Source organism: Rattus norvegicus, chromosome 8, assembly GCF_036323735.1.
Source record: "Rattus norvegicus strain BN/NHsdMcwi chromosome 8, GRCr8, whole genome shotgun sequence".
Lineage (NCBI taxonomy): Eukaryota > Metazoa > Chordata > Mammalia > Rodentia > Muridae > Rattus > Rattus norvegicus.
Genome location: NC_086026.1, coordinates 118707916 through 118731118, shown reverse-complemented (window position 1 = coordinate 118731118; position 23203 = coordinate 118707916). Strand labels below are relative to the sequence as shown.

At 47.7% G+C, this 23203-nt stretch overlaps 2 protein-coding genes across 17 annotated transcripts; one reads left to right on the top strand and one right to left on the bottom strand.

Moving 5' to 3' along the window:
• Window positions 1-9120: 9120 nt before the first annotated feature.
• Window positions 9121-10935, top strand: Camp (cathelicidin antimicrobial peptide). Its single transcript, NM_001100724.1, has 4 exons — window positions 9121-9323; window positions 9828-9935; window positions 10078-10149; window positions 10733-10935. Exons 1-4 carry the CDS (start codon window positions 9126-9128, stop codon window positions 10880-10882), a joined length of 528 nt encoding a protein of 175 aa, NP_001094194.1. The 5' UTR covers window positions 9121-9125; the 3' UTR covers window positions 10883-10935.
• Window positions 10936-13362: 2427 nt separating this feature from the next.
• Window positions 13363-23027, bottom strand: Nme6 (NME/NM23 nucleoside diphosphate kinase 6). 16 transcript variants are annotated; one of them, NM_001191884.1, is made up of 7 exons: window positions 19958-20075; window positions 19580-19679; window positions 17696-17792; window positions 16067-16169; window positions 14701-14740; window positions 14219-14379; window positions 13363-13835 (listed from the first exon to the last, which is right to left on the bottom strand). In NM_001191884.1, the coding sequence occupies exons 3-7, from the start codon at window positions 17783-17785 to the stop codon at window positions 13669-13671; spliced, it is 561 nt and encodes a 186-aa protein (NP_001178813.1). In that variant the 5' UTR covers window positions 17786-17792; window positions 19580-19679; window positions 19958-20075; the 3' UTR covers window positions 13363-13668. The 16 variants fall into 16 exon arrangements, with proteins under 16 accessions (NP_001178813.1, XP_006243911.1, XP_006243910.1 ...); XM_006243849.3 differs by having other exon boundaries at window positions 13366-13835; window positions 20009-23027; XM_006243848.5 differs by having other exon boundaries at window positions 13366-13835; window positions 20047-23027.
• Between the last annotated feature and the right edge of the window lie 176 nt (window positions 23028-23203).

Genomic DNA, 23203 nt, shown 5'->3' with positions numbered 1-23203 from the left:
TTAGAAGCATTGAAAGAGCTGATCACTTCCTGCCAGAGACATCTGCCTGCTTAGTCTTGTTCCCACGATGCCGCTCTCCAGATTTCAATCGTCTTTCTAGTTGCTCTGAAAAGGACAAAAACACGGTTTTAGAGAGGACACACTAGAGAGAGCCCTTTGGCTCCTCCAGAGTGGGACTCAGGCTTAGGGGAGAAGACGGCCTTGATCTTCCTGGAGATGCTGGGTGCTCCGGTGAGGCAGCGTGAGTAGCAGCAACCTAAAACGTGGCTCATGGAAACCGGGAGAAATGTTTATGTAGTGAATGAGGGCCCAGTGTGTAAATAGTATCCCGAAGGCAGTGGGTTTATAAAGGTCTCCAAGGAGCCATTACCCTTCTTTTGTCTTCTTGAGGCTTAAACTTTGGAGTGATGAGATGGGTTAGTCCCTTGGAACCTTTTCTCTTTCGAGATTGAGGTCTTTTCCTCTAGACCGAGGGAGGCCAGCAGAGGGCGCTCGTTCCCCGCTGGCAAATACTCCGGTCAAGAATTGAGTTACTGTTTGAAAAGACATCTGTAGTTAGAAGGCCTGGGTTGAAAGCTAAATGCATGCATGTATGGAAAAGAAACGTCCCTCGGCTCCTGGGATCTGAGTCAGATCTCATCTCATGGAGATGACATGCTCAGGGCTAGGAAGCCCACAGCTATGTCGTTAATTTCCACTGGCCGTTCATCTTACATAGCAGCCCTTTGACAGCTGTTGGTCTCAGTTTTGCCCAAGTCCACCCATTCAAGGTGCTAGCAAGAGAGAGCATGTAGCATGCATGCTCCTTAGAAGTCTGCATGTGGGGCCTGGAGAGATGGCTCAGTGGTTAAGAGCACTGACTGCGGGTTGGGGATTTAGCTCAGTGGTTAGAGCGCTTGCCTAGGAAGCGCAAGGCCCTGGGTTCGGTCCCCAGCTCCGAAAAAAAAGAACCAAAAAAAAAAAAAAAAAAAAAAAGAGCACTGACTGCTCTCCCAGAGGTCCTGAGTTCAAATCCCAGCAGTCACATGGTGGCTCACAGCCATCTGTAATGGGATCTGATGCCCTCTTCTGGTGTGTCTGAGGACAGTTACGGTGTACTTATATATAATAAATAAAAATTTAGAAGTCTGCATGAAAAGGTAGTCTGAATACAGTATGCTGCCTTGTTGATCCTCAGTGTCCCCCAACCTAGTATGGACGCTGTGACACTATATTCTCATATCCTACTGCAAAGCTAGTGTCCAGCAGTGAACATTCTGGGAGATGTGATGAGGTCTGTGTTGGTGAAGGGGGAGGGCAGTGAATGGAGGCCGTCTGCGACAGGGAGCCGTCCATGTAGGTAACTAAAGGAAGACTCTTATTTCCGGGTCTCTTCATTCCTTTTCTTTCCTTCCTTCGGCTTCTCCTCCCTTCTCTTCTGTTTCCTCTTCTATTTTCTCCTCTTCCCTGCTTTCCTCATGCATTACCAAAGCAGGATCTCACTGTGTAGATGAGGCTAGCTCCCCTGTTCATGTGCTCATGACTGTAGCTCCTGAGTACTGAGGTTACAGGTGTCAGTAGCCGCATCCATTAAGGGCTGGGTTTTCTCAACCTTCTGGGCTTCTCCTAACAGCCGGAGGTCCTGGAAGCACTCCGCCTAGCCTGTACTTGGGCTAGCTCCCTGCTCGGAGGTGCACTTAGAAGGAGGGAAGTATGTGGTAGGGGCAAGGAAGAGCTGAAGATATGGAAATTGGGCTCCATGGTGTCTTCATGGTGCCCTTGCCTTTCTCAATCCTTGGGTCTTCGTAGGTGATATGGTTTCCTGAGGCTCCATCCTATCCCCTGTCCTCTCTTTCTTCATCTGCCCATAGCTGTTTGACAAATCTGTTTGACAAATCTTCACTTAAGGCATTTTGTGGGAGGGATGGGGGTGGGGCATGGGAAGGTGGGGTTGGGGGTGTCAGTGTCCATGACCTGTCCTTTTGTATTTTTTTTAAAATAATTTACTTAATTTTATTTTAGGTATGAAGGTGTCAGATCCCCTAGAACTGGAGTTGTAGACACTAGGGAGCTGCCATGCTGGGGATTTGAACTCAGGACCTCTGGAAGAGTAGTCAGTGCTCTTAACCAATGAGTCATCTCTCCAGCCCCCTTTTCTTTTCATCTTCTTCCCTTTCCCTTTGTATTCTTGAGCAGCGTCTTCCTCGGAAGGAATTGAGGGAGGGGCCCTTTGCCTCATGTCTTTTAGGCGTGTTCTGTGGGAAGGGGCAGATTTAAGACAATCAGGGCTAATCAGAGGAAAACAGTTCCCCCTTCTGTAGCAGTTCCTCAAGCTCTCTGATGAGCTGTGTACTGAGAGGCTGAGAAACAGAAGTGAGGTTCACAGAGATCCCTGGGCTTCGCACAGAGAATCCTGATGCATGGAGCACGGTCTGAGAAGATCCTGCTCCACCCAATATGACCTCTGTTCATATCATGGAGTTACAAAGCAGTGTGGACTCAGGGCTAGTCTCAGCTTGGTGTTTGTACGTGTGTGTGTGTGTGTGTGTGTGTGTGTGTGTGTGTGTGTGTGTGTGTGTGTGTGTGAGAGAGAGAGAGAGAGAGAGAGAGAGAGAGAGAGAACTACCTTCAGGAGCCAGTTCTCTCCTTTCAGTGCAGGCTGTCAGGCTTGGTGGCAAGCGCCATGTCACCAGCTCTCTGAGTCCATATGAGTCTCCTTTGACCAGGTTATGTGGCCTGGGAACAGATGGCTGCATCTGAATTATGGCTGAGGGCTGGCTGAGCATTGACATTTGCCTGGGTTCTGTCAGGATTGATGCTAACCTGAGAGACCATGCAGGCTTTCCTGTCCCCAGGGAATAGATAGCCATTCGGGGGACTCTAAGGCTTCCCAAGGCCTATCCCCCTTTCCTACCTCAGCACACCCAGCATTCCTCATTCCAAAGGACAACAGACATCCATTGAGGGAGTGAAGACCCAGAAGGAAGGCCCAGGCCTGTGACTTGGACATGCTTTGAGCTTTGGTTAAGACCCAGTTTTAGGCATCTCTCAGGGTGCAGGTCTGGGGACGTTGGTGGCTACCTGGTCTTTGAGGCTAGGACTGTCTGGACTGGTTTCATCAGCCAGGACTGGGTAGCAGAAGACAGCAATGGAGTTCATTCCCACTAATGGCCGCACTCAGTGTGTGCAGTTCTTGGGATTAAACCTGTGGCTTACTGTGCTTGCAATCTGCCAACTGAGCCTCTGGCCCTCAAAAGGAAAAAATATGTTTCTCCTTCTTCCTCCGCCTCCTCTTCCTCTTCCTCCTCCTCTCCCTCCTCTCCCTCCTTCTCTTTCTCCTCCTTTTCTTCCTCCTCCCCTTCTTCCTCCCCTCCTATTCCTCCTCTTCCTCCTCCTTCTTCAATATTGAGTCTCACTATGTAGCCCTGGCTATGAACTCACTTATGTAGACCAGCCTGGCCTTGAATTCACAGAGATCTGCCTGCCTCTGCCTTCCAAGCACTGGGATTAAAGATATGGGCCACTACACCTGACCCCCCAAATACTTTTCTTTACTGATTTTTTTCATTTTTAAAAACAACACAATATTTTAATACATTCTTTTTTGAAAAAGGGTTTCTCTGTGTAGCTCTGGATGATGTTCTGGATCTTGCTCTGTAGACCAGGCTAGCCTCAAACTCACAGAGATCCCCCTGCCTCTGCCTCCCAAGTGCTGTGATCAAAGGTATGCCCCACCACTACCCAGCAACAATACATTTTGATCATGTTTTACTTCTTCACTTCCTGTCAGATCCTCCTCATCTCTCTCTCTCTCTGTTTTCCTTCCTTTCTTTCTCAGAGTCCTGCCTGCCTCTGCCTCCTGAGTGCTGGGATGTGTGTCATTACTTCTCAGGTCTTCCCAGTGACTTTAGATTGTCTCAAAGTGACAATTAAAATTAACCATCATAATTCTTTTTTTTAAAAAAAAGATTTATTTATTTTAGTTATGAGTACATTGTTGCTATCTTCAGACACACTAGAAGAGGGCATCAGATCTCTCCAGCTCAACCATCATAATTCTATAATTGCATTTTGTATTTAAGCTAGCCCTGAATTTGCATCGCTAGAGTCTCATGCCTTTCTTAAGGACACCATTTAGTTTATTGTTTTGTTTCATTAAGACAGTCTCACCTTGGGGTTGGGGATTTAGCTCAGTGGTAGAGCGCTTGCCTAGCAAGCGCAAGGCCCTGGGTTCGGTCCCCAGCTCCGGAAAAAAAAAAGAAAAGAAAAAAAAAGAGAGAGAGAGAGAGAGAGAGAGAGAGAGAGAGAGAGAGAGAGAGAGAGAGAATGAAAAACTGGTGATTTTTACTTTTCAGGGATGTTTCTACCCAGCTCAGGTCCAGCTACAAAGAAAGAGAAAACACTAAAGCCCGGCTAATGCTGCAGTCCAGTTATGCCCTTCCACCCCACTTCTGCTAAGCTGTCCTCACCCACCAGAGTGTAGAGATCAGTAACAGCCAAGCTTGCCTGTAAGGCCACGCAAGTGATAAGCTTTAAAATGAGCAGTCACTATGTACAGAGTCCTGGTTGGGAGTTGTTTCTAGATCTGTGCCAGGGCCCAGATAGGGAAGGTACATGCCTCTCGGATCAGATTTCTGGTTTTGTTTATTCGTTTTGCAAAAGGCTTCTTATAGGTCAGGCCCTGAGCTAGCCGTTGTTAGCTGAGAACGACCTTGAATTTTGGATCTTCTGTGTCCACCTCCCCAGTGCTGAGATTACAGCCACAATACTTGGCTCCAGATCATTGCTCCTATTGGTCTAGTTGCATAAAGAAGCCCCTAGGTGAGTAAGGTACCTCTCAGGATGTTCGTGAGAGGGCTCCCAGGAAGGAGTAACTGAGAAGGGAAGCCCTATAGTGTGCTAGCCTGCAGGCTGAGGGTCAGGGCTCGGGAGACGGCTCAGAAGCTAAGCATGCTTCTCGACAAGGTCAAGGGGCTGAATTAGGTCCCTGGAGCCCACATGGTGGAAGGAAAGAACTGACAAGTTGTCCTCAGCCCTCCATATAGTTCCACATACACCTCTGCACCTACATGTACACACACATACCTACACACACACACACACACACACACACACACACACACACACACACACACACACCCCAAAGGAAGGAAGCAAATGTGTAGGTGTTCTCTATGCTCCCCAGACTCCCCCCAAGTCTCTCTCCCTCTCTACCCCAACCCCTGCTCCCTGGCTGCCCTGAAGGGAGCTGCTCTCTGCCATGCCTTCCCCACAAGATGGGCTGAAAACACGAGCAAAGCAAATCTTTCCTTTCTTCAGACTTTTTCCTCAGTCGTTTTGTGATGGTGACAAAAGGAGAGAGAGAAAGAGAGAGAGAGAGAGAGAGAGAGAGAGAGAGAGAGAGAGAGAGAGAGAGCAACATGGAAGTCTGAAAGCCTTAAGGAGTTTGAAGGAACCAGTCAAACAATACTGGGCTTCATGTCCTTGGATTGTCCCTTTCTCTGCTGCTATAATGGGCCTGATGTGCAAGGCCTGCTTGACCAAGAGGTCACTGGGGCAATACCTGCACCGTGAAACCAGGTTGCACAGAGCCCACTTCTCCTTCCTCCTCCTGGGCCTGAGTGTGCCAATCAGGAGCATTCGCCTAAACTGCCATCTCCAAAGTGTCCTGTCTAAGTCCTAAGGGTCCCACAGCATCTGAAAGCAAGAGTTACTTCAGGCCTCAAGGCACATGGCTGGTCTGCTGAGGAGCTGGGACCAGAATCTGCCTCATGGGCTCAGACTCCTCCATTGCTTTGGCCCACCCGCTCTCCAGGCTGTGTTCTGTACATTTTAGCACACCCTGTACATAGGAGAGTACGTGACTGTCAATTCTAAAGCACGGACAGTGCATCTTTACAGACTATACAAAGAGTCTTAACGCTCCAGATAACTGCTTCTCTGGTACTTGTAGTTCATTGTAAATTTAAAACCACATTAATTTGAATGCATGTGTGTGTGTGTGTGTCTCCCCATGTGTCCATGAGTGCTATGATGTAAGTGTGGAGGTCAGAGGATGGCTTTTGAGAGTTGTTTCTCTCTTTCCATCAGGATCTCAGGGATTGGACTCTTACCATTAGGCTTGGGAAGAAGCATCTTTACCTGCTGAGGCCTCTGGCTGGCCTTGTGATTTTTTTTAAACGTTTATGGGTGTTTCGCCTGTTATGCATGTATATCTGTGCACCATGTATGTCAGTGCACCATGCGTATACACTGCCCACAGAAAGAGGTCAGTCGGTCTGCTGGAACTTGAGTTAGACACAGTTGTGAGCTGCCATGTGGGTGCTGAAAGCTGAACCTGAGACCTCTGGAAGAGCAGTCAGTGCCTTAACTGCTGAGCCATCTCTCCAGCCCCCTGCGATTGATTGATTGATTGACTGATTGACTGATTGATTGATTTTTAAACATTTTATAGGATAGGACTGGAGAGGTGACTCAGCAGTTAAGAGTGCATACCGAGGGGTTGGGGATTTAGCTCAGTGGCAGAGCGCTTGCCTAGCAAGCACAAGGCCCTGGGTTCGGTCCCCAGCTCCGGGAGAAAAAAAAAAAAAGAGTGCAGATTGCTCTTGCAGAGGACCCCGATACAGAGGACCCCGATACAGAGGACCCGGATCAGTTTCCAGTCCCCACATCGCAGATCACAGCTGTCTGTAACTCCAGTTCCAGGGATCTTGATTCCCTCCCCTGTAGGCACTAGGTACACATGCATGCATGTGAGTTCGAGAGCATGTGTGTGTGTGTGTGTGTGTGTGTGTGTGTGTGTGTGTGTGTTTGTGTGTGTGTGTGTATGGTAACAAATACTCATACACATAAAAATAAATAAATTTTTGAAAATTTTTATTAGTTTTATTTTACGTACATGGGTAGCCATGCCTTCGATGATGGTTGTGGAAATAAAAAGACAAATTACTTTCAGGAGTTAGTGCTCTCTCCTGCCACCTGGGTTCAGGGATTGAACCCAGATAATAAGACATAGACACAAGCACCTTTACCTACCTGCTGAGTCATTGGGCCAGACTATTATACTTAGTATAATTGTAGGGTACAAAGTAACTGTTTTGGTTGACACATCTATTCATCTCTTAAACTCTTTTTTAGATGAAAGAAGTATGCTTATTATTGCATTTTTTTTCACTTATAAACTTTATTATAAAAAATTGAAAAAAAACTGGTAGTTTTTTAAACTTAAGAAAGAAAACTGTCAAATGAATAATGCTCTAGTTTGCTTTTCTGTTGCTGTAATAAATACCATGACCATGGGCAATTGGAGAGGAAAGTTTATTTCATTTTCTAATTAACCCCCTACCACAGAAGGAACTCAAGGCAGAAGCAGGAAGCAGGGTCCACGGAGGAAAGATGTTCATTGGTTACTCCCAAGCTCAAGTTCAGCCACTTTTCTTATGAGGCCCAGGCTCACCTGTCCAGGGATGGCACTGCCCTTGGTGGGCCAGGCTCTTGTACACTACCTGGCAATCAATAAAACGGCTCACAGACAATCCTGAGGGTCCCATTTTCCAGAGCTTTCAGGTTAATGACACAACGATCCAGGATGATTCATAATTTTTTTTTTTTTTGGTTCTTTTTTTCGGAGCTGGGGACCGAACCCAGGGCCTTGCGCTTCCTAGGTAAGCACTCTACCACTGAGCTAAATCCCCAGCCCCGATTCATAATTTTTTAAAGGTACTATGTTCAATTCCCAGCACCCACATGGTGGCTCACAACCATCTGTAATGGGATCCAATGCCCTCTTCTGGTGTGTCCTCTGGAAGAGGTCCTGAGTCATCACTCCAACCCCCAAGCCCATTTCTTTTGGGGGGTGGTTTGAAATAGGGTTATGCCTGGTAGTCCAGTAAGGCTTTGAGTTCATAGTAGTCTTCCTGCCTCGAGCTCCCAGGAGATCACATAATAGGCACGCACGTTGACCATACCTGCATTAATAGGAACCACAAACTCAGGGATTCAGATCACGTAATACCAATGCATTGTACCTTATGTTCTGAGAGGTGCTATGCCTAGGAGGACTGGACTTCGAGGGACAAAATTGGCCCAAGATGCAACCCTCAAGCCCTGATGTTAAGAAAACAGCCCTTAGAGGAGACATGGGGTAAGAGGCAAAGCAAAGGCAACAGGGCAGGGACAGTTCCAGGGGGCAGAGGAGTAATCGAAGCTTTTGTGCACTAAAACAAAGTTTGAGGGTAGTCACTGGATCCAGAAGAGCCTGGTCATCATGCAGGGGCTTTAAGTGTAAGAGCAAGTAGAAATACTGACTCCGTCAGTGTAGGTGGCCTGTTGTGGGCTTTGGCTAAAGGCCACATCTACAGGAGGATAGGGACATTTTTATCTTGATAAAGGCAGCTGAGAAGGATCCAGGAGAGGGTGTGGTTATGCTGCTGGACCAGGCGATGTGCCTAGAAAGCCATGGTTGGTACCATGGATGCCTTCGGGCTTCCATGATGAACCAGAGCCCCAGGCTCAAGTCCCAGCACCGAATAAACTATTCCCGTTGGTACAGGCTGGCTATCACATCACTTAGGAAATGGCAGTGCTTGGTTACCCATCTCCACCTCCCCTTGGCCCTGTCCTTCCAGACCCTTCAATGGTTCTGAGGGCCGGACCCAGAGAACAGGCTGTTATGGCCTTGAATGGCACAGGCAACTCCTCCCTTGGGAGAGTGGTGGATTTCTGGGTGGGTTGGCCACTGTCACTTACTCAAATGTCCACAGAGAGTCAGACAGTGAACACTAAATCTAGGCTCATTCTTAAGGAATAGACAGACTCAAGGACAGATACTGGCTTTCTTCCTTTCTTGGGGTTTTTACCCTATTGAGTAATACTGGACATGACAGTCCCCCTGGGGCCCAGGAGAACCACGGCCATCTCAGGAAGATGGGGAAATTATTTCTTCATTTGGCATGCTAGCTGACTTCACTCACTGGCCAGAGTCTCATGAGGCAACTCGAGTCTGAAGCAAGGCCTCGCCCACACACACCCTGGCAGGCAGCCAGGGGCAGGGTGAGCCAGGAAGGCTTCTGTTTGCGACTTTGCATCAGGTTCAGGATGAGAATAAATGAGGCTCTCGTGGCCTGGAGGAGGCAGTCTTGGGAACCATGCAACCCCATAGGGACGTCCCTTCCCTGTGGCGCTCACTGTCACTGCTATTGCTCCTGGGCCTTGGGTTGCCTCTAGCCGTTTCCCAGACCCTCAGCTACAGGGAGGCTGTACTCCGTGCTGTGGATGACTTCAACCAGCAGTCTTTGGACACCAATCTCTACCGTCTCCTGGACCTGGATTCTGAGCCCCAAGGGGTGAGGCAGAGGAAGAGCCAAGTTCTAATCCAAGGCACTCCTTCCTTTAGTGTGATTATTTTTTCCCCAGGAGACTCCATAAATCTGTGTCTCCTTCCAGACTGCCAGCTTCCAGCCTTGGAATACCTGCTGTGGCACAAGATGCCTGGGACTTCCATTCCATTGGCCCCAGGGATTGGTTTCCATATCCAGTGAGGGACTCTACCTAGCTTCGAGGTCCCTAAAGGCGTTCCTGAACCTCTAGGAAGACCCTGGTTTCCCTCTCCTTTTCCAGAAGAGGAGCTGTACTGCATTACAGCTGCCTGAGGGCTGTTCCCATTCACTGAGTGTAGGGGGAGGAAGGGGGGACTCATTTTCTCTTCCCTCTGTACCCCAGCACTAGATCCCGTCTCAGCACCCAGCACATAGTGCTGAAAGGCCATGCTGTTGGTGAGTGTCAAGAAACTGATCCTTGAAGTTGAGAATGGACCTGAGACTAGTCTCCCTGCTTTCTCCCCTGACCAGGATGAGGACCCAGATACTCCCAAGTATGTGAGGTTCCGAGTGAAGGAGACTGTCTGTAGCAAGGCATCACAGCAGTTACCTGAGCAATGTGCCTTCAAGGAACAGGGGGTAAGGCAGAGGGCAGAGGGTGCGGGGATGGGGTGCCTCTTGAGGATCTAGTCAAGGAGGCCCAAGGGACTATTTCCATCCAGTGCACTAGGGTTTAAGGGTTTAATGAATTCTAGTGTGAACATGGGCTTTCTCTTCTAAGGTAGTGAAGCAGTGTATGGGGACAGTCACCCTGAACCAGGCTGCAGAGTCTTTTGACATCAGTTGTGATGCGGTGAGTGGAATGCAGGGGATGGAGAGGGGATGGAACATGGGTTATCCTTTGGACCAGTTAGTTCCTATTCCTACCCAGAGCAGAAGAGAGAGCTCCCCTTCATCCCCTTGGCTCCTCCCTTGAGCCTGAACTTCATAACTGGTTCTTTCATCCCTTAGTGACTCTCAAAGTTTGGCTCTTACTTGGGAGGCAGAGGCAGGAGGATCCCTATGAGTTCTAGGCCAGCCTTATCTACATAATGAGTTCCAGGCTAGACATGACTATATAGGAACTTGTTAGGGATGTAGATTCTTAGGCCTCATAAGACTGACAGGACTCCAGGGTGAGGATTTTTTTTTCAACTGGGTTTTAACACACCCTATCGGACATTCGGAGTCCTGCTAAAGCTCAGAATGCTCTCTCAGACCCTCAGGAGCCCCTTGCTACTCTCAGGCCCCAGGCTCTCATCTTTCATTGGGGTTAAGGATCCAACTGTACATTCAAAGGCTCGTGGAATATCTCAGAAGTGTGGTCTAGGTGGGGAAGGATCTTGGGTGGCCTTGGGACCAGCCCCATAAGGATCCCATTTCTTCCTGGTACACAGCCTGGTATACAGCCTTTCCGGTTCAAGAAAATTTCCCGGCTGGCTGGACTCCTCCGAAAAGGTGGAGAGAAGTTTGGTGAAAAGCTTAGGAAAATCGGCCAGAAAATTAAGGATTTTTTCCAGAAACTTGCACCTGAAATAGAGCAGTAGGCCTGCCTTGGCCTGTTTTTGGATTCCCAAAATAATAAACTTGGTAAAAGAAACTTCTCTCAATGGCTTTTGTATTCGTTTAGTTTTTAACTGTGGAGGCTTTCTGAGCACATGTGCGTGCTATCATTTTATGTGTGCTCTCTCTCTCTCTCTCTCTCTCTCTCTCTCTCTCTGTGTGTGTGTGTGTGGTGTTTGCACACACACATGCTGCTCCCTGTAGAGGCTAGAAGATAAGTCAGATACCCCGGAACTAGAGTTAGAGGCAGTTGTGAATTGCCAGATGTAGGTGCTGAGAACTAAACCCAGGGTCTTCTGCAAGAACAGCAGTTGCTCTTAACCACTGATCCAACTCTCCAGCTCCTAAACATCCATTTATTGCTTACCTATGTCTTTGACTTAACATCTGTGTGACTGTCAGGTAAAATATCTTTAGGAATGGTGGTGGTGGTGGACACTTTTAGTCCCAGCACTCGAGAGGCAGAGATAGGCAGATCTCTAAGTTCTTATGGCTCTCAAGTCCCCTTGGCCACTCTAAAACCTGAGTGGTCTCAGAGGTTACTTTAGGTCTGTGGCTCTAATCACAGACTCCACACTTCCCTGGGTCTGAAGTTTGGTGTGCTGTTTCTAGAAGGCTCATAGAATCCACAGGTGACCATGGTTTTGACTCCACCTGGTCGCCTTGGGGCAAGTGTCCAGCCCCACCTGCAGTCCTGTTGGCATACAGCCAAGCTGGGATGATTTCTGCAACTCTTCCCATAGTCAACACCAGGAACCACCAGAGCTGAACTTCATGCAAATAGTCGTCTAGGAAAGAGTCACAGAAAACATTATCCAGGGCAAGCTCAGAAAAAAGAGGAAGTCAAGACAACCACACCCCAACAGAAAAATTCAACACAAAAGACATGACACAAACCATCACCTATGACCTGGTACCAATCAAACCACTCCCTATAAGGCAGCTTGGTTCTTGACTAAGGGTCTTATCCTCAGAGTGTCTGTCAGAAAGCTCTTTCAAGGTCTGTCTTCATTGGGCACACTCTGAATCCAATTGTTTTGATTTTGGTCCCTGTATCTGGCTGGCTGGCTGGAACTTCATTTGAATTGGCCTGATCCCATTTGAGCTCTAACCTGCTTTCTTCATGTTTCAGTGTAAATTCATCGTTTGAATCTGCTTCTAACTGGACAATCCGATGTGGTCTTTCCTTTATCTTGTTTCATGTGGTGGTGTTGTTATTGATGTTCACATATTTATTCTGAAGAACAGTTTTAAATTGTTCTAATCTCAAGTTTTAAATTGCATTTATTTATTTGCTAGGGGGTGTGCATAACTGTGTCTGCAATGACTACTTCCAAATAGACTCGATTCTGAAATATTTGGAATAGGAATTCAACTGACGAACTGGGGTATGGAGTACGGTTTAGGCCACAAGTGTTGTGAAGTTACATCTCTGGGATACTGGCCTGGAATAGCTTGTATCAACTAGGAATTTGGGCTGGGGGCTGTACATGCGTGTTGAAATGGGACGGTGTAGAACAGTGAGTTTGATGTTAGATGTAGATCTTAGCTTTTAGCAGTGAGCTCAGATTTTTTTTTCATTCAATTTTATCTCTTTTTAGAATTCTTTTTTTTTGTTGGAGCTGAGGACCGATCTTTTTAGAATTCTTTTGAGATGCCTTGGACACACTGAATATTTTAAACTTTACGGCATTTGTGTAATTTCTTTTTTCTTTAAATTTTGCTTTTCTTGGATATTTTATGTACTGTGAGCTCAGATTGTATGACTGCATGTATTGCTTGGTAGATGGCTTTAGTTGTGGATTTGCACCTCAGATACGGACGTCAGGCCTTAGAGCTGATAGAACCGCCATCCTTCAGTCTGTGTGTTCAAAGCCAGCCTTTGAGCACACGGAATCCTTTACCTTCAGAGTGTTAGCATAAAAGGCATGTGCCACCACATCCCAGAATCTTTATTCTCTAACTCAGACAACAGCAAAAGCTTCATGAGCTGCGATATGGGCCTGGCCTATGGGCACCCGAAACACTGTGTCGAGCGGCTCAGGACGACCGGCCATTATTGATCCACGTTTTAGACCGTAGACATCCACTGTAATGCCACGAAGCATTAACGGTCGTGTTGATATAGTGGAGACATAACCACCTTTGGTACTTATGGGAAATCAGAAATCCATGACCCCGTCTCATTAAAACACACCCTCACCGGGCAGAGGCACAGAGGCGCCCTGGATCAAAGAGGAGCCTCTTCCCAGGCCACAGCCCTGTGCTTAGGTACACAGCATGGTTTGAGTCCACACTGAACTTGGTGAGTGAGTGCATGTCTGTGCTACATAATCAACTGCTGAGAGAGCCTTGCACGAGTCTCTCTTCAGTTAGCATGGATCAGTGGCCTGGCTTCGGGGTGGATGCAAGGGCTCCAATGAGGGGCAGAGGGAAAGTCTGATGGGAATACCACCAGCCTGGGGCATTTGGTAGCACGAAGTTTATTAAGGAAGCCAGGTGGATGCTGGTTACACAGGCAGGCACTGCGTTTTCCTGACTGGTCAACAGGCAGGCTCTTTCTCGAGGAAGGAGGCATCACCTCCTTCCTGGACCTCCGTGAATACTCATAGAAGAGGTAGATAGATCTGGGCTGCCGTAGCAGAACTGTGGTCTGCTAGACCTTCCGGCAGGTGGTGGGGTCCATCAGAGACAGTGTCTTCAGACGGCCTTCCTGACCCTAAGAGAAAGGCTGCACACTGCATAGTCCTCAGGGACCGACAGGACTTTACTAAGCTGGTTTGGGGCCTCCTGTTTCAGCTGCGCAGTGGATGCCTTCCTCTGGGCTGTAGTGCACAGGACCACAGCGCAGCTGGGGCTCCTCCTCCTCGTACCAGCGCTGTTCACTGAAGTCCGGGAAGAAGGCTGCGATCTCTCTGCTGGCGGAAACCACAGAGTCTATGAGGGGAGGAGAGGTAGAGATGGATTACTTAGGAGGTTGAGGCAAGAGGACTGCAAGATTGGGACCATGGCTCAGAAAATAAGACAAATGAGAGAAGGGGCTATCACAGGGAATGTAGGGTGGAGGTTAGAAGGGGCTATCACAGGGAATGTACGGTGGAGGTTAGCAAGATGCAGTCACAGTCAGCCTCAGAAACCTGAGTCTGGGGTATATAAAGAAAGCTCATAGGCCACATGGCTGAGACAGCTACACAGGGCCAGAAATATATGGGACAAAGCTCAAAGGAGGAGCCAGGCTACCACCCTCTCCACGTGGCTTCTTCACCTGTCCCAAGCCACCCTTCCCCACCTGTGGCTGTGGATGAGAGGTTTAGACTCACCTGAGCCATGGGTGGTATTTCGGGTGTCAGTGAGGCCCAAACTCCCACGAATTGAATCTGGGGCTATATGGCGTGCTCGAAACACTCTGGTGGGTCCCATCAGTGTCCTCCAAAGTTGGATGGCATCTTTGTGGGCAAGGATGTAGGCTCGGATTGGCCCACTGAGAACAAAGGGAGGGATGTGACCACCTAGTCTAGGACATGTTTGTGAGCACGAAGAGAATAGAAGTGAACTGTACGAGAGTTCCTGTCCCCTTCTAGTGAGCACTGGGGCTGATGTGTGAGAAGTGATCAGCAGGCCGGCTAGGCAGCATTCAATAGTGCTGGTCTGGTAACCACAGAACAGGTGCCCACCGGGTCACTGCTGTGCAGTCATGTTTCTTGACATGTGATTACATCTTTAACAAGTGGTAAGTGGAATTCCTAGGGAAGAGGAGGTGTCTCTTAGCATGTAAAGATATTAGGACCCAAATTAGAAGTACCTTGTCATGAACTCCACCAGCCTCTGATAGAAAAAACGACCTGCAAAGAGAGAGAACCTTCATAAAGACCCTGGGGCCCAAGAGACAAGGGTCTCACTTCTCACTCCCTGTAATGCCACACCATTCAGTTCACAGAGGAACAACAAGGACCTTGGAGCCTGACATTTCTGAGTGTGGAACTGCCACTCAGTCTGTACGGTTTTGACTGAATCTTTATCTTCCCAATTTTGTGTCCTGAAGATATAACATCAACTCACTATGATTTGGGAAAAATTTTACATTTCTATGTGTGTGTGTGTGGGGGGGGGTGTCTCTCTCTCCTATAATCCTAGCTGGCATGGAACTCAGAGATTCACCTGCTGTATGTACATCTTTTCTGAAAAAACAAAACAAAACAAACAAGCAAACAAACAAACAAAAAAACCAAAGCAAAACTGTTTTCCTGTGTTGTGCATACCTTTAACCTTGGCATTTAAGAGGCAGAGTTCTGTGAGTTTGAGGTTAGCCCAGTCTACAGAGCGAGTTCCAAGGCTATACAGTGAGACCCTGTTTAAAAAAACCAAACTGTTGGGCAGTGATAGCATAAGCCTTTAATCCCAACACTTGGGAGGCAGAGGCAGGTGGATCTCTGTGAGTTCGATGCCAGCCTGGTCTACAGAGTAAGTTCCAGGGCAGCCAAGGTCATACAGAGAAACTCCATCTCAAAAAAACCAAAAGGGAAAGAAACAACACTCCTTTGTGTTTAAAATTGATGAAGGATGGGTTTATGGAATACACTGCCCGCAAAGCGCAGTGGGGTAGCACCTAGAATACTGCCTGCCACCTCCTTTTCTAAGTTAGAGAAAATCAAGTGAAATACTAGGCATAAGGAAGCACTCGACAGGATAAACGTCCACCCGGTGTTGCCTACTGATATGACCAAGACATGATATTACATTTCTGATTGGGATGCTACAGGAAATGTCTTTTAGGAGTAGAAAGTTCTGATTATAACGAGAAGTCTGTGTGAAACAAACAAGAGTCAGGGAGGTGGCTGGGCCGTCACTCATTACAGGCGTGAGGACCAGAGCTGGAGTCCCAGAACACACACACATGCCAGGCATGGGGCACACATTGGCAAAAAAGAGCTTGAGGCAGGTGGATGCTTGAGGCTCAGGAACCAGACAGCCTAGTCTATGTGTCAGGTTCTAGGCCAGAGATGGGACCCTGGTCGGAGGGAAAAAGTGGATGGTGCCTGTGACCTGACACCTACAGCTGTCCTTTCCCCTGTACATGCACACAGACACACAGGCACATATATACCTCATGCACACACCACACACACGCACCCACATGTCTATACCGTAATGCAGACTACCAGCCTTACCTTCATGCTCTCGGTAAAACCTCCGGCAGTCCTCCGGCTTCCACAGCAATTCTCTCATTCGTACAATGAGGAACTTGTTGCTGAGAATCTGTTGATGAACAGCCTGGAGAACCAACCATCCCAGAGATGAAAATCAATCAGGACTCACGCTGTCTAGAAGGATCTCCACTGAAGATGTTGAGTACACCGCCACCCAAGCTCATGTGTTAAAGGCAGCCGATGGCACTTTTGCGAGGCCATGGAACTTGAGAAGGTGGGCCTTCCTGAAGGAGGAATCATCAGGAGTGTGCTCTTGAAGGGGACTCTGGGACCTGACCCTGTACACACTTCACATCCCAGCCCATGCTGGGAGCATGTCTCACCAGTGTTCATCCTCAACACAGGCTCAGAGACACAGGACCAAGCAGCTCTGGACTAAAGTCCATGAACCTTTAGGTAATGCATCGTCCCTTTGTTTATGTGTGTCTCAGCGGCCCAAGAAGAGGGACTAAAATCAAGATCTCAGACTGCTCGAGCATGAACCTGGGGTACATGGAGATGGGAAATAGCACCTGGAACAGCACTCAATTCTTTTGAATGGCCCTTCCCCGTTCTCCTTGTTCTTTCTACACATTTGATTAAATCTCCATGGCTTATTCACGTGTCAGCCTCCTATCAGAAAGTTCTGGGTGGTTTCTTCTATGGAATAAAGCATGTGCACCTCAGTCTAGAGCTCACGACTGTACCTTCCTCACCCTCTGCCTCTTCTCTCTGGTTCTGCCATCTCGGGAGGCCCGCCCTGCATCACTGTCTCTCTTCTCCAGTTTGCTCATCCTCTGAGGCCTGAGGCCTGCCATCCTGGAGTTATATACACCACTTCCTGCTGTTTGCTCTGGACTACACACTACTGGGAGCCTATTGAGTTCTTTTTTTTTTTCCCCCCCCTGGAGCTGGGGACAGAACCCAGGGCCTTGCGCTTGCTAGGCAAGCGCTCTGCTCTACCACTGAGCTAAATTCCCAACCCCTTGTAAGGGGATTTTAAAGATACAATTTAGGCTACTAATAAGATGATTCTGCTTGGGGCTGGAGAAATGGCTCAGCGGTTAAGAGCACTGACTGCTCATCCAGAGGTCCTGAGTTCAATTCCCAGCAACCACATGGTGGCTCACAACCATCTGTAATGAGATCTGATGCCCTCTTCTGGTGTGTCTGAAGACAGCGACAGTGTCATCATATAAAATAAATAAATAAATCTTAAAAAAAAAAAAAAAAAAAAAGATGATTCTGCTTGGGGTTGGGGATTTAGCTCAGTGGTAGAGCACTTGCCTAGCAAGCGCAAGGCCCTGGGTTCGGTCCCCAGCTCCGGAAAAAAAAAAAGAAAGATGATTCTGCTTTAGCTAAAAGGGAGGTTCACCTGCTTGGATTAAATCGTCACATGAAGGGCCAGCAAGATGGTTCAGTAAAGGCCCTTGCTGTTAACCCACTATCTGGGTCCCCATGGTCAGTCTCAGGCCTTTATACACTGAGCAGTCAAGCCCATGCACCTAGGTTTTCAACCTCAGCGTCTGACACACGAATGAAGTGTTTGTCGCCACAAGAGGTCCTGTGTCACCTGAAACAGTGCAGTGGATGCTTCAGGTTCATCCTTACCTCCAGAATCAGTGGGTGGGCAACTGCATCAGGTTTGATCAGGGCAAGCGTGAGTTGGAGAGTCTGAGGACTTCGCAGGATGGAGGTCATCTTAGCGCTGCCATCGGAGAGTTGGATTAAGGACTACACAGCACCGAGCTCTTAGCACTTTCTACCCTGGCACCAGGTAGCCCTGCAAGCCCAGCAGGGCTTTCATCCAACACTCACAGAGCTGTACCACCTCGAGGCTATAAGACACTCATTCACTTGACTATTTGGACTGGGGAGATGGGAGAGGGGACACTCAGATTACCCTGTGACACACACATTCTGTTTACACAAGTATAAGGGCACCAGGGAGTTCTTCATTGAGGAGAAATGTAAGTTGAGCGCTGCCACTTGACTTTCTTTTTTTTTTCTTTTGATTTATTTATTTATTTATTATTTATTTATTATGAGCACACTATGGCTAGCTGTCTTCAGACACACCAGAAGAGGGCATCAGATCTCATTACAGATGGTTATGAGCCATGTGGTTGCTGGGAATTGAACTCTGGACCTTTGGAGGAGCAGTCAGTGCTCTTAACCACTGAGCCATCTCTCCAGCCCCTCTCTCGTGTTTTAAACAAGGTTTATGATGTCTGCTCTTGAACAGCCTAACCATAAGACAACAATGACTGTCTCTAATTTTTTTCCCCTGGTTTTTTGAGACAGGGTTTCTCAATGTAGCCCTGGCTGTCCTAGAACTCACTCTGTACACCAGGCTGGCCTTGTACTCAGATCTGCCTGCCTCTGCCTCCCTTGAGCACTAGGATTAAAGGCCTGGGCCGCTGCCACCAGGCTTGACTGCTTCTACTTGTAAGGCCCTATCCTCTAGCTGCCTCCTCACTGTAGAATTGGAAAAATAGTAAAAAGGCTTCATGGCACACCATCTCTTCCCTAGCATTCTATGTAATTGTATGTATTTACCATTTGTATGTTATGTATTTGTCTATGTGTTCATTTACAAATACAGAGAAGGTGCCCAGGGCCACACACTGGGCACAGTCAGGTAACATTCTCATTATATAAGCCTGGATATAGCTTAGCAGTCATGGTAGTGTACCAGGGCAAGACCAAAACAAAGAAACTATGCTAATGTTTCTTCTGCTCAGGTCTTCTTCACAGCTTACTGCTGGATGTTCCATTCAAACTCTGTAGCCAAGCCCAACCTAACCAGGAACAGCACTACCCACTTGACCTAATAATGTTCTAGATGGTCACATGGTGCTGTGGCTAACTGTACATGGGCATGTCCTTGAGACCTCCAGTTCCTCTACACTACTACCAAGTTCTAAAAATCTCACCTATACAAATTTGTAAGAACAAAAAGTCCACGCAAGCTTTTCCTTATAACTACCATTTCCCCTTTGTCCTGGACTTCTGTGACACCCTCCTCCATGATTTGTAGGCTTTTACTCTTGCCACTCTCTAAACCTGTTCGAAAGTACATCACAGCTACCAGGATGATAGCTAATCATATTGTCCCCTCCTTAACCCTCTAAAGGATATTCTGATTTTCGAAGACAAAGGTCCTTGCACAGTCTCCCAGACACTAACCTACTCTTTTGGGTACTTCTGTCCCTGGGCACTTCTCTCGGTTCATGTGGGGCACCTCACCTCTTTTGCTCCAGTTTCATTGGCTTTTTTAGTTCCACGTCTTTCTGGCCTGACACTCTTTGTGTAGGAAGTGTTCGAATCCCCATGTGTTCCACACCCTGCTTTTCTCCTAGTTGACAATTTGTGTTCAGCTCGCTTCTACAGTGAGGCTTTCTCAATGCTTCCTTCGATTACATATTCCTTATTAAAGGACAGCTTTATGAAAGCAGATGTTCGTTTGGCTCAGGCTGGGTGTCTAGTACGTACCTGGCTTTCCACAGAATTTAGCTGGATCAATCAGTGCATGAGCCTGATCCAGCCATTCCAGGGCCAGGCTGCCAAGGGGTCTCCAGGGAAGACAGGCGACCTGTAGAGAGGGTGTGGTTCCAGTTAGGTTAGGGCTGTCTTAGCTATTGGTTTACAAGAAAACGCTGTCAAGAAACTGGCTCGACTTAAAGGTCACCCTATCAGACATTTACATACTTTACAAGTTGCTGGCCAACTGAAGAAGCCACTTTTTTTAGCCCCCACGCTGGTCACGTGGCTGCTGGCCCCTCAACTCCACTTCTGCTTCACTTCTGCAGCCACGCCTCCTACTCCCCACCCCAATCCCAAGGTCTTGGCTCCCATATACTAGGACACAACCGTACAACCGGGGCTCCTCTTCTACGGGCCAAAGCCCACCCCAGACTCAGCTATTCTGGCTCCAATGCAGGCCCGGGTTCTGGGTTGACCTGGTACTCCCGCCAATCCTCCTGGCCACCAGGCACTGAGCTAGATAGCCCGTGGGCCCTTTGGGGTCCTTCAGGCACGCGGCCGGGCAGCCCTCCGGGTCCTACAGCCTAGCCCCGCACTCCTGGTGTTAGAGGGCTCGGCTGCACCGCTGACAGCTTGTTCACACAAGCTATCTTACAAAAGAAAGTCCTTTTATTTTTTTAAAAGACTTTAAAGTTTTTGAAAATGTTATGTGTGAGCTTATTCTGCCTGCATATATGTGTCCCACGTGTATTCCTTGTGCCTATGGAGCCAGGAGAGGGCGCTGGATCCTCTGGAACTAGAGTTAAAGATGGCTGTGAGCTTATTAGACATGGGTATTGGGGATTTAACCCAGGTTCTCGGGAAGAGCAGTCAGTGCCGTGCTCTTAACCACTGAGCCATCTCTCTAGTGTGAAAATCCATCTTTTTATGTTGTACTGCCTGTATTGTATGTCTGTGTGCAGTGTGTGTGTGTGTGTGTGTGTGTGCGCGCGCGCGCGCGCCTGGTGCCAGTACGGGTCAGAGGGGCTGTCAGTTGGAGCTCAGTTACTGATGTTTTTGAGCCACCACTGGGGTTCTGGTATCGACCCAACTCCTCTGCAAGATCAGTGAATGCTCTTAAACACTGAACCATCTCTCCAATATGAAAGTTCATTTCATGTCTGTCTGTCGGTCTTGCTGGTAAAGGCATGAGTCTTCCTGTTTTCACGGGATGAGAATAACCTTACCATATGCCTCTAGCCAGGCATCTTGTTTTAATCTTACTTCCCAGGCAGGCCAAGCCCAGTTTTACTTTCTATAGTTCATCCTCATTAACATACCTCTGGAGTATAAGAGACCTCCCATTAGCTCAGTGTTTCTTCTACCTATGTGACTTCTGCATGCACATATGGCACACACAGTGGAAGACTAGTTGCATGATTTACATTTGTTTCAACCCTTCTCAACAACAAGCCAGCATAATCAATTACAGATGTTAAGGAGGATGCGAAACTTTATTTGGAACTAGTGTTAAGAACTAATGAACTGATGGGCGGTAGTGTCACATACTGTTAATCACAGCACTCCAGAGGCAGGGGCAGGCGGATCTCTCTGAGTTTGAGGCCAGCTTGGTGTACAGTGCGAGTTCCGGGTCCCTGTCTAAATAAACACCCCCCACCTTCCCCCTAGCAAAAAAAAACAAAACAAAACAAAACAAAACAAAGCAAAAAAAAAAAAAAAAAAAACCAAAAAGGAATGGCCGGTAGGTGGAGGTCAAATAGGGCTACTGATAATCTAAGGCGCGATTAGAAACTGTCGCTTAATGCAGCAACCAAATATGCCTGCTTTCTAATTCTGTTACTTCAGTACTGTATTTGTCAGGGTTCTCTGGAGTCACAGAACGTATGTATAGTCTCTATATAGTACGGTGATTTGTTGTGATGACATACAGTCTGTAGTCCAACTCCCTAACAGTGGTCATCTGTGAATGGAAGTCCAAGGATCTAGTAACTGCCCAGTCCCACAAAGGCTAGTAAATTCCAACAGATGTGCTGGCAAGTAAATGCAAGCAGACGAAGAAGAGTGGATCTTCCAATGTCCTTATGTAGGTCTGAGCAGAAAGTATGGCCCAGATTAAAGATGTGTACCACCACGCCTGGATCTGGGACTTGTTTTGTCCCAGGCTAACCTTGAACTCAGAGACCTCCTTGCCTTAGTCTCCTGGGATTCATAGCCACTGTGCCTCAAGAGCTCCAGGCCAAGATCCAGGACAGAAACTTGTGTCTCCCAGTCTCAAGATCTAGATCACAGGTGAGCCTTCCAGTTCTGGGTTGTAGTTCATTCCAGAGATGGCTCGGTGGTTAAGAGCACCTCCTGCTTTTGCAGTGGACCTGGGTTTGATTCCCACTGTCCACATGGCGGCTCACAACTGCCCCTGCAAGTTTATGTAAAACCTACTGATACTGATTGCTCATATGTAAGTGTGCAGGGCTAAACACTTGGGAGTGAATATGCTATCAGAGAGCTTCCGCCTAGAGAAAACTGATTCTCTCAGCAGGCATTGATTATCTGTAGCTCTTAATCTTGGTGGGGAGGGCGTGTCGGAGGGAGCTTAAAAAATTTCTTCCATCTGTGTCGGCATGTCAGTTGATATCATTTTGCAGGTCTTGTTTAGGAAACCATGTTTCCTGGGGTGCGGTTTCCCTGACGTGGCTGGGAGACATTATCTTGCAGCAGGCATCCTGGTCCTCTGGCTCTTAATAATATTTGCAATCCCTGGACCTGATTTACAGGACCAGGCCTGAGTTTTCTCCTATGAAGCGGGCCTCAAATCCAATCAGAATGCAGATGGTAACTCCCATCTGCCTGTACCACTATCACACCCTTGGGGCATATCGTGCCATGTCAGTCATTAGTCTGGTTCGCAGGGTTCACTGCTGGGTAAGACTGTTGATGACTTCCCTGCCCCTAGCAATGTAGTTCTCAAGTATTTTTCTTGTTGTATTGTTGGTTCTGTGCAGTTTGGGGAGCCCTGTACATCCTGGGCAATTGCTCTACCAGAGAACGGCATGTGCAGGCTGTTCTGAGCTCACCGCAGCCTAGGTGTGCCATGAATTTGCAGTCCTTCCATCTGACTTGTCATGTTGGTCTCTCATGTACCTGGGATTGCAGACCTGCTTCATCTGGTCCTGCTTAAGTTTGTTTTGAGATTTGTTTTAAGTTTGTATTATTACCAGGAATTACCCCCAATATTATACTTAACAATTTTTCTTTCAATAAAACTACGTATTCCAAGCTGGAGACATGGCTCAGTGGTTAAGAGCACTGACTGCTCTCCCAGAGGTCCTGAGTTCAATTCCCAGCAACCACATGGTGGCTCACAACCATCTGTATTGGGATCTGATGCCCTCTTCTGGTGTGTTTGAAGAGAGTTATGGTGTACTCACATACATTAAATAAATAAATAAATCTTTAAAAAAAAAATCTCTGGAGCTAGAGAGGTGGCTTAGCAGTTATGGGCATTGCTGTTCTTACAGAGGATTGAGGTTTGATTCTTAGCATCCATGAGGTGACTGTCACCACCTAGAGCTCCACTCCTGAGAATTTGACACCTTCCTCTAGCTTCTGCAGTATTGCGAATGCTTGTGGTACACA